The sequence below is a fragment of the Pimephales promelas genome, chromosome 11, assembly GCF_988280905.1.
Source record: "Pimephales promelas chromosome 11, fPimPro1.hap1.1, whole genome shotgun sequence".
NCBI classification, from domain to species: Eukaryota; Metazoa; Chordata; class Actinopteri; order Cypriniformes; family Leuciscidae; genus Pimephales; species Pimephales promelas.
The window spans coordinates 2043536-2055568 of NC_142779.1; the positions used below are offsets into that span (position 1 = coordinate 2043536).

General features: G+C 33.4%; 1 protein-coding gene across 3 annotated transcripts in view; it reads left to right on the forward strand.

The window, feature by feature from the left end:
• Positions 1-12033, forward strand: part of tsnax (translin-associated factor X) — a 38937-nt gene that overhangs the window by 23359 nt on the left and 3545 nt on the right. For 2 of the 3 annotated variants that reach the window (XM_089116733.1, XM_089116734.1), the window contains 3 exons: positions 765-857; positions 963-1077; positions 2123-2253. In XM_089116733.1, the coding sequence (XP_088972859.1) occupies positions 821-857; positions 963-1077; positions 2123-2253 (283 nt within the window). In that variant the 5' untranslated portion in view covers positions 765-820. Of the gene's footprint in view, positions 1-253; positions 603-764; positions 858-962; positions 1078-2122; positions 2254-12033 lie in introns of those variants that run through there. The other variant, XM_039649083.2, reaches the window with a different exon arrangement.

Genomic DNA, 12033 nt, shown 5'->3' on the forward strand with positions numbered 1-12033 from the left:
TTATTTTCATTTAATTCATTTTCTTTTCATTTATTTTTCTTTTCATTCCATGTTATGATTTTTAAAGTGCTTTAGTTTATACGATAAAAAAAATACTTTGACATTAAAACTGTTATGAAAATATATGCTTTCTAAATTATTTAAACGAAGGTTTGAGCACCTAAATAATTTAAAGAAGATCAATTTTACGACTGGACTAAAAATAACCTCGGAAGTCAATGATCCGGGTTAAACTACATTACCCAGATTGTCTTGCGGTAACACGCAATCAATACGCGCAGGTCCCGTGTAAACAATGGAAGTCCGTGTGCGTGCCAGCGTTCAAATTAAACCCAATCGGGCGTAAATCGCTGCTTTTATAACGAATTTACAGTTTGATTACACATTTATAAGATAAGTTGTAATAATTTATAATTATATTTGCGGAGGTACGTAATAAAACAGGCACACGTGTAACGTAAACCCACGATAAAGGCGTTCAGCTGGATTTACACGCACTAAATCACAATCAGTTGGTAAAATAAAAGAGTTTACTGTACATAACCGAACAACTCTCGTGTACAAAGAAAAACACTTTACAACAGAGATGAGTAAACGAGAAGGTAAAGCTTGCGACGTCTTTCACTTCACGGATGCAGTTTAACAACACTTGATTTTCATGCAGAAATCCTCGTAGCATGCTACTTAGAATCGGTTGATTTTAGATTGCCGTGACAATGAGTTATGTTCTTATTTATATAAATATGCTTTAATGTTCCTCTTAGACGAGGGATGCGGCCGAAGACGAAGGACCGAAGTCGGGCAGAAATCCGAGGACTGTATGAACTCAGATTCAGCGGTCATTGCTGCTTTCAAAGGTGTGTGTGTGTGTGTGTGTGTGTGTGTGTGTGTGTGCGGGGCATGTGTTACTGTTAACGACACCAGATGAATGAATCTGACATGTTTACTGGTTTCTCTGACAGTATTCCAGCAAGAACTGGACACCAAGCATGATAAATATGAGCGTTTGGTGAAAAGCAGTCGAGATATCACTATTGAGAGCAAACGGACCATATTCCTCCTGCACAGAGTGACCAGGTGAGATCCATTCAATACTTGCTTATGAACATGATAAATATTCTGTATATATGTACAAAAGTATCATATATATTTATATATTTGAGAAAATAGTTAAATAAAGAAAGATATATAGATAGATAGAATGATGATGGATGGATAGACAGATAGACAGAAGGATATATGGATAGAATGATAGATAGATAGATAGATAGATAGATAGATAGATAGATAGATAGATAGATAGATAGATAGATAGATAAATAGAAAGAATGATGATGGTTGGATAGACAGATAGACAGAAGGATATATGGATTGAATGATGGATAGATAGATAGATAGATATATAGATAGATAGAATGATGATAGACAGAAGGATATATGGATAGAATGATGGGTGGATGGATAGATAGATAGATAGATAGATAGATAGATAGAATGATGATGGTTCGATAGACAGAAGGATATATGGATAGAATGATGGATGGATAGATAGATAGATAGATAGATAGATAGATAGATAGAATGATGATGGTTGGATAGACAGATGGACACAAGGATATATGGATAGAATGATGGATGGATAGATAGATAGATATATAGATAGATAGAATGATGATAGATAGACAGAAGGATATATGGATAGAATGATGGGTGGATGGATAGATAGATAGATAGATAGATAGATAGATAGATAGATAGATAGATAGATAGATAGATAGATAGATAGAATGATGATGGTTGGATAGACAGATAGACACAAGGATATATGGATAGAATGATGGATGGATAGATAGATAGATAGATAGATAGATAGATAGATAGATAGATAGAATGATGATGGTTGGATAGACAGATAGACACAAGGATATATGGATAGAATGATGGATAGATAGATAGATAGATAGATATATAGATAGATAGAATGATGATAGATAGACAGAAGGATATATGGATAGAATGATGGGTGGATGGATGGATAGATAGATAGATAGATGGATGCATGGATGGATAGATCACTTCACTGTACAGAAGCATGAGTGTGTTTTCCGCTGCTCTGCGTCAGTGTTCCCGATGTGGAGGAGATCCTGAACGAGGCCGACGTGAAGCTGGACGGCGTGAGGCAGAAGATCGGACAGATCGCAGAAGAGCTGAGAGGAGAAGATCTACACCAGTTCCACCGAGCGATCACACCAGGTACAGCCAGTGGGCGATCAGAGTTTCCGTTCGTTTCCATTTAGATTTAGTGCATCAAATGTCAGTTTAATGCCAAGGCAACATTTCAAATTTTTAGCTTTTTTTTAAAACTAATATTTATTTATTTATTTATTTATTTATTTATTTCAGTTAACAGACATGTTTTTAATAGTTTGTTAATGATAAAAACCATGATTGTTAATGATAACCATGACCTCTCTATTATTTTTTGAACGCCTAACATACATTTATCTAGTGCTGTCAAATCGAATAATCTAAAGTTTTTATAAGTGTTTATGTAATGTGTGTGTGGGTGCGCGCATATGCATGCATACATTTATTATATTATATAAACGTTGCAAAAACGCAACTAATCGAGATTAATCGGCAATATTATATAGTTTAGATGAACTTGTCCTGATGATGTATTGCTTGATTTGTCTTGTAATTCTGTGCTAGTCTTATAAGAACTGATATGGATCATAAAATGACAACATTTAGTCTGATATCTGGTTCTAATGATACTTTCATGTGTTCCGGCTGTTCAGTTTAACATGCGCTTTTACAGGAAATTTGTAAATAATGCAAAATAATTTATTTCACTAATTCAAATTAAAAGGTGAAACTAATATATTTAGTATAAATAACTATATACATTTGCATAATTATACTTTTAAGAGGGCCAACATTTTTTTTGATTGATTTCATGTAATATTCTAATTTTCTGAGATTTTGAATTTGAGGTTTTCATAAGCTGTAATACATCATAATTATAAAATTATAACTTTTGTACGATATTCCCCAAAAATTCTATCCATCTATCGATCTGTCTATCCATCCATCCATTATATATATTTATCCCGTCCGTCCATTCATCCATCCATCCCAATGTTGAAGACTTTTGGTCTGGGTCTGCACTTTACGCCACTACGCCATATCTCATCTTGCTTAATCTTGCCAAAAAAGGTCACCACGCTTTTCCAGCCATTATTATTTTTGTCTTTTATAAGAGGAGCGAGGCCAGACACAAAGTCTGCAAACTTCTGAGGAAAGTGTGGATAAGGGAGGGAGGGGACCTACCAAGTTCTGCGGTTATCTAACGGTGAGGGAAGTCATTTTTAGATTATGGCCGCAGAGAAATCATCGGGTCTTTCTTGCGACGTGACCGAGATCAGTTTCTCTCTTCTTTTAGTTTGAAGAGCTTTATTGGTTTGTGAGGAGTAAGCAGACGTCCAAGCGTTCAGAGAGTCTATGCTCGTGTTTAATAGGCTTGTTTGAAGAACAACAACATTAAAAGTCCTTGGGGAAACATTGGACACTAATTGAGTTCACACTGCAGAAGCTTTTAACACTATTAGTGCATGAACGGGTTAATATGATGATAACATGAGCTTTTGACCTGAAGACTCACTTGATTGTTACATAAGCTGCTTCAAAGTCATGTCACAATCATCAGATTTATGAGACGAGTGCACTCAAACGACACTATAAGTATTGTAATCAGCATTAACTTTAAGCTCAGATTTCCTGTGTTGAATTTACAATAATAGTGGAAATAAACTGGTATTGCCCATAGTTCAATTTTAATTGTGAATGCTGGTTAGTTTGTTTGCATTCTGGGAACTATAAGTAATAGTTTTTTTATAGATAAAGCACAAATAATGCACATTTTCTTTCTTTTTGTTGTAGTAGCATTAAGCAACGTTGTGTTTTTGATAGGATTTACACTGTGAACAATGATTTTTCAAAGTTAATAGTAATAGTAAGTTAATAATCAAACAAAGATTATTGGAGTATGTTTATTATAAAATAATTTCAAGTTTTCTGCTTCATTTCAGTGTGTTACTTACCCTTTCTTTATAATTATTTGTGAAATTTACTTGCAATTTGAAAAGTGAAAATTGTTGGAATGTAAATCCTAATCCAATTTATTTTTCGGTGAAAATGGAAAGAAAGTTTTGTATTTTTCAAATGCATCTGATTTATTACAACCAAAAATACACTTTTAAGACTTGCATATGCATTTCTGCTTTTCTTTTTTTTTTGCATGTTCTGCAAAATCCCTCTTTCTATTAAACTTTTTTTTTGGACACTAGCGTTTTATTTAGTAAGTATGGAAGCTTGTTTTTGCCACAGAATGAAAAATAAAAAAAGGTAATTGCGACTTTTTATCTCACAATTGCATTAAATAGTCGCAATTGTGTGTTGTAAAGTCAGAATTGCGTGAAATAGTCGCAATTGTGTGATGTAATGTCAGAATTGTGTGTTGTAAAGTCAGAATTGCATGAAATAGTCGCAAATGCATGTTATAAAGTCAGAATTGCAAGATATAAAGTCAGAGTTGTGTGTTGTAAAGTCAGAATTGCATGAAATAGTCACAATTGTGTGTTGTAAAGTCAGAATTGCGAGATATAAAGTCAGAATTGTGTGTTGTAAAGTCAGAATTGCGAGATATAAAGTCAGAATTGTGTGTTGTAAAGTCAGAATTGCGAGATATAAAGTCAGAATTGTGTGTTGTAAAGTCAGAATTGTGAGATATAAAGTCAGAATTGTGTGTTGTAAAGTCAGAATTGCATGAAATAGTCGCAATTGTGTGTTGTAAAGTCAGAATTGCGAGATATAAAGTCAGAATTGTGTGTTGTAAAGTCAGAATTGCGAGATATAAAGTCAGAATTGTGTGTTGTAAAGTCAGAATTGCATGAAATAGTCGCAAATGCATGTTATAAAGTCAGAATTGTGTTGTAAAGTCAGAATTGCGTGAAATAGTCGCAATTGTGTGATGTAATGTCAGAAGAATTGTGTGTTGTAAAGTCAGAATTGCATGAAATAGTCACAAATGCGTGTTATAAAGTCAGAATTGCGAGATATAAAGTCAGAGTTGTGTGTTGTAAAGTCAGAATTGCATGAAATAGTCACAATTGTGTGTTGTAAAGTCAGAATTGCGAGATATAAAGTCAGAATTGTGTGTTGTAAAGTCAGAATTGCATGAAATAGTCGCAAATGCATGTTATAAAGTCAGAATTGTGAGATATAAAGACAGAATTGCGTGAAATATTCGCAATTGCGTGTTGTAAAGTCAAAATTATGAGATATAAACTATTCTGAGGGGGTCTTTTTTTTCTCTTAGAATTGGTCGGATAACTCCCAATTGCGAGTTATATCTCACAATTCTGAGAAAATATGTCAGATGTAAACTCGCAATTGTGAGAAAAATGTCAAAATTGTGAGATAAAAAGTCTCAATTCTGTCCTTTTATTTCGCAATTGCGACTTTTATTTCTCAGAATTGCAACTTTAAATGTCACAATCGTGACTTTATTTCTCACAATTCTGACCTCATATCTCGCAATTGTGAGATAAAAAGTCGCAATTTTTTAAAAATGTATTATTTATTCAGTGACGGAAACAAGCTTCCTTTAGTAAGATCACTTAAGGACTTGTTTAGTAAGATTTGACCAGAAAATCCAGTCTTTTTTTCAATTTTTTGTTTGGTTTTATTTGTATTATATTGATGCAAATCTTGTATAACCTGTAACTCAGCTGAGACCATGAAAAAAAATAGACTCAGTTGCTTCTAATATACCAAAATCCTTGTGCTTAAAATATGCTAAAATAAATGTGCTCAATATAATCATAATGCATAATTAGGACTTTCAAACTTGTAAGTTGGACCAAATCATAGAGAGGCGTCATTAAATCATTCCCTTATTTTATTTGTCCACTAGTGTTGTTGGTACTGTCTGTATTTAAGCAGCAAAATTATAAAAAAAAAAAATATGACAGCATGTTTGCATGAAGAATTTCCTGTCTTTTTTCTCTTCGACAAATGCACATTTTATTTATCATCTGAACCGTGTCTCTTCTGCTCGATTACGAGTGTTTCTCTACACACTGTACCTGATAGAAATGAAGATAATCCTGTGCCCGTATTAGAAACGGCACTTTTCTTTCATGCCTGGCATCAAACTCCTGCATAGCACTGCGTTTAGACCGGCATCTCTATTCACTGACACACACACACACACACACACACACACACACAGTGTTTGGCTCACTCAAAGCCCAATTATCTGTTTCCTCTTGGCTCAGAAAGCTTGGTGAAGGGTACACACGACACACTGGCACGATTCATCAGCGTCTGACCTGGGTACAGAGATGGACGATATATAAGACAGCTCTACTATTGAGCGTTAATTCTTGACTATTACAGATGAAGAAGTCAGTGGATTGAAACTGCAGACTGGCCTGGACTCTTCATGTGTAGTTTTGTCAGTGTCTGTCTGTTAATCACGTCCATCTCATAATATAATATTTCCAAATATTCACTTTAAACAAGATTTAAAATGGAAGGATCTTATGAAGCTATTCAATATTATTAATTAATTACACTTATATACTTTTATAGACTTCTCCTATAGATCTCTTTTTTAACAGTAGTGTATGTGAATTGCTTTGTGCTTTCCCTTGATCCAAAAATTTTAATTCAAAACAAAATTTAAGTATGATCGCTAAAAATAAAAGGATGAAAGATAAGTCGTTTGCTATTGATTAACTGTCATTTTGAGATTGTCCTCTTCTTGGATGATTAACAGGTTAACACCATATCTTTTCCTCTACTTACGGTGAGTTTGTACAGCTTTATAAAATAAGATGCTATAATGTAATAAAATACACAAACCTTGTGTATACGAGCACTGTTATTTTTAGTATCATTCAGATTTTTATTCATATTTTTATGTTTATATTTTGTGTTTTTGTAACTTTTATTAGTTAATAGTTTTTATTCATATTCAAAAACAAACTTATTCATTTCATGTTTTAGTTATTTCTAAATCTGAAAACGAGAAACGTAGCCTTGGCTCCAAAAGATTTTCTATTTCTTTTCATTTCAAACAACAAATTTTAATGCTTTTAGTTTTTAGCTGTTTTCTTTAGCTTTTTTTTTTTGTTAATCGTTGTTATTGTTTATTATCTTTTTTGTACTTGTCTGCTTGACTCCCCAATTAAAACTTTATGGTGTGATTGGACGTCAGAAAGCAATGAATCGTCTGTGATTCTTGATATATTCGGTCCTTACGTTTTTAAAACGAGCTAAAGCTGGTTAAGGGCCGTAACAGTTCACAATAATAAACCTGATTTGTAATATAATATACAGGTGAAACTCGAAAAATTAGAATATCGTGCAAACGTTTCAGCATTTATTTCAGTAATTCAACTTAAAAGGTAAAACTAATATATTATATAGACTCATTACATGCAAAGTGAGATATTCCAAGCCTTTATTTATTATAATTTTGATTATGTCGTACAGATATAAAAACTTTTTCACAATATTCTAATTTTGAGTTTGGGTTTTCATAAGCTGTAATCCATAACTATCAAAATTATAACAAATAAAGGCTTGAAATATCTTACTTTGCATGTAATGAGTCTATATAATATATTAGTTTTATCTTTTAAAGGAGTAGTTCACTTTTGAAAACTTTTGCTGATAATTTACTCACCCCCATGTCATCCAAGATGGCCATGTCTTTCTTTCTTCAGTCGAAAAGAAATTAAGGTTTTTGATGAAAACATTCCAGGATTTTCTCCATATAATGGACTTCAATGGGAACCAAACGGTTCAAGATCCAAAAGACAGTTTCAGTGCAAACTACAAACTGTTCAAAGGGCTTTAAACGATTCCAGACGATGAATAAGGGTCCTATCTCGCGAAACGATCGCTCATTTAATAAATAAACAAACAAAGTTTAAGTTTTATAAGCACAAATGCTCGCCTTGCTTTGTACTGCGGTACACATTCGTGACTCTCCTGTTCAAACTCATTCATCAAAATGAACGAATTTTTTCCGAGTCAATTCGTTCATTTCGTTCGTTGAACGAACCAAATGACTCGGAAAAAGATTTGTTCATTTTGATGAACGAGTTCGAACAGGAGAGTCACGAACGTGCGTCAGAACAGAGCAAGGCGAGCATTTGAGCTTATAAAACTGAAACTTTTTTATTTGTTTATTAAATGAGCGATCGTTTCGCTTGATAAGACCCTTATTCATCGTCTGGAATCGTTTAAAGCCCTTTGAGGCTGCTCTGAAACTCTCGTTTGGACCTTGAACCATTTGGTTCCCATTGAAGTCCATTATATGGAGAAAATCCTGTAATGTTTTCATCAAAAACTTTAATTTCTTTTCGACTGAAGAAAGAAAGACATGGCCATCTTGGATGACATGGGGGCGAGTAAATTATCAGCAAAAGTTTTTTCAAAAGTGAACTACTCCTTTAAGTTGAATTACTGAAATAAATGCGGAAACTTTTGCACGATATTCTAATTTTTCGAGTTTCACCTGTATATGAAGAGTTCAGATGCAAAAGCCTCTAAATGCCATTTGAAATTTTCTTCTTTAATGATGATTTTTATCAATCTTGTATATTTAAGTTCAGTGATTTCACTTAAATGGCAATGATAATTACCTATTAATTGTTATTTAAGTGAAATTACTGAACTTAAATATACAAGATTGATAAAAATCATCATTAAAGAAGAAAATTTCAAATGGCATTTAGAGGCTTTTGCATCTGAACTCTTCATATATTTATGTATAATAATAATAATAATACGCAGAAGTTAGAAAACCCCTACGTTTGAGATTGGAACAGATGAACGGGTGTTGTAACTTTAAGTCTTTCTCTAGTTAGTGATTTCGACCGTGTGTTTACATCCAGTCAGGTGACAGTTCTGTCAAATTAACCTGCAAAGAAATGTCTTGCAGAGGGAGTCTCCAATCGCATGCTTGAGAACGTTATCTCACTTCCTTCTGAGCCTGAGAGAAGACAACACAACACAACATCAGTGTTTCAGCTTTTGTGGGAACCGCTCTCTTTCACGAGCACAGCATCATAAAAAACGGTGCATTTTGGGCCGAAACTCAAATGGGGTTTTTGTTTTTATTTTTATGTTGAACATTGTCACACTGCATGCAAATCGGTGCCCGGGGAGCGACAGATAAGAACGTCTTTGATGTTAATTGCCATTTCGAAAGCAAAGCCTAATCACAAAGTCTTCCGTCCTGTCATTATTGTCCTGGTGTTTACACAAGATCTGGACACAAATACAGCGGTCATCGCTCCGTTAAACATCATCTACTGACTGAGGCTGTCTGAATAACTGAAAATAACAGCATCTTAGGGCCGGTTCACACTGAACACGTTTTGCTGTTAAAAACGAGACTTGGATCAGTGGAAGGAAATAAAAGCTCAAGCTCTATGAAAAACGGCAAACGGGTCAAACGTGTTTAGGAGTTGCGCAGTTCAGTGTGAACAGCCCTTCGTTGGGGAAGCAATGTCTTAAAGGGATAGTTCACTCTTTTATTATGTTGTTCCAAACCTGAGAGACTTTTGTTTGTCTTTTTGATGAAATCTGAGAGCTTTCTGTCCCTCCATTGACAGCTTCTGTACACTACTGACGCTGACGCTTCATAAAGAGATCGTAAAACTAATCCACATGAATTGAGCGGTTCAGTCCGAATCTTCTGAAGAGGCTCGATTGCCTTATATGATGGACAGTTTTAATTGAAGCTTTTATTCACACAAGCATGTTCGCTTGATGTTTCGCAGCACATTTGAGTTTCAGCAAAAGGGCCATCCCACCGAATGGGTGACATTTGCTTGTTGTAACTCTTCAAAAACTCTTCTTTTTCAACATTGAATCTAATACTACACATATTTAACTATTCAAAATGTGTATTGGTCAATCTCAGGCAACTTTATTTATTTTTTTACAAGGTTTAAGCAGAATATGGACGCATGTTTTCTCAATCCTGTTACCAAAAATCATGTCATTTAAAAAAGCAAGTTTAGAAGCATGTCAATTAATTCCTTTGTTTTCCCCACAAGAAAGTGTTTATTTTAAGTTGGTTATATGTTCAAAAAATTGATATTTGTGCCAATAAAATCACTATTAACCCTTGTGCTGCATTAGATTTTTAACACCGTTGAGTGCATTAAGGACCAAAAATGGCCACATATTAAACATTGCCTAAAATATTATATATTATTATTATTATTTTCCACTTTTACCAAGTTAAATCTTTTAACCAGCATCAGTCCTCATCATAACTACCAAAAATGTATTCAATTTCAGGATTTTAACCCTTTAATTACCAGTTTTGTTTGCGAAACCATCGATTTGTATAAGAGGAAAAAACACAAAAATTCAATTATTTTCAATAAACTAAATGCAAAGAGAAAACTTTAGATTTGGATTATCACAGTCCCACTTTGCAAAAAATCCCACTTAGCGCGTTAGAGACCAAAAATGGCCACCTATTAAACATTGCCTATTGCCTAAAATAAGGTGCATTTCCACCCATAGGGAATAAATATGTAGTGACGTCATCTGGTGGAATACACTATATAATGCAAATATAATGCTTTTGCTTCAAAATGAAAGGATGTTTGTGCAAAAATCATGTTTCATGTATTACTGACAGCCTCAGATTTAAACAACGTTTTAATGGGCCATTTTTGGTCTTTATGGTGCTGAGTGTTACTATTTGATCTACACAGTGTGTGTTATACATATTTTGCAAAATGGGATCACATTTTTTACATGTATCCAAAAAGTCACAATTTTGCCAAATTTCATACCATTTGCATTAAAACAGCCAAAATGGTCAAAGAAATTAAACTGCAAAAGACCAAAAATGTCCCTAATGCAGCATAAGGGTTAAAGCAAGGTGTATTTTGATATAAAAAACACAAAGGCATTTTTTTCATTTTAAAGACGACCGAAGCCTCAAGCTTATCATTTTTCTTTAGAATTAATTCATTAAATAATTGTGTAAATTATGGGCCAAACAAAAATGATAGTGGTTTAATTTAATTTTTTTTAGAAAAAGAAACAAATAGTAACAGGACTGAAGGTAACAGGATTGATTTTTTTTAAGCAAAAAGTTATCAAAAATATGGCATATGGCCACATAGCATTGATGCTAATAGCGTGAGGACACTGAGCCTTACCAAAAGTTAATATTTTTTAAAATAAAACAATTAAATCTAAGAAAACGTTTAGGTAACAGGACTGTATGTTGAGATCGACCTTCTCATTCATAGTTACAATTTCATCAAATATACAGAAACGAAAATGAGAGGAGTGACTTATAGTCGCCCCATTGCCTTCAGAAGATCCAGATGATGAAACTTACTGTTGAAAATGTTGTCTTGTGGAATATTCCACGTTATTCAGCGCGGAGATGAAATAGTGTAACAGGACTGAGTGAAAACCTGGGGACATGACTAAAATGTGTATTTTATCTAAAATATTAGATCAAATGTTTTTTTCTTTTTTCATTTTAAAGCAGTTTGGATATAAAGTCACACAACAATGCAAGAAAAATCTGATTTATGAAGGATTTTAATCATAATATTTCATGGTAAAGTTTAGAGATCGAGAGTTCGGACATGCAGAAAATGCTATTTTTTTAGTGTTCTGTGTCGTTTTTCTTAATGTTTTTAATTATACGTTTTAAATTTGTAGTTAGCTAAATGTGCATGATATTTTACTTAATAATAAAATGTATTTTAGAGATAATTTTCATGCAATTTTATACATATAAGGTCCTGGGGACAGAAATGTCCACCCTTTTGGTGGAATGGCTCAAAAACCATAGAAACTAAAACTTTTATTTAACTTTTATTATACATTAAAATGGACAATTACGAAATTTATAATGTTACAAATGTTACAAATTGTTGTTCTTTTAAACTCTATTCATCAAAAAAAATC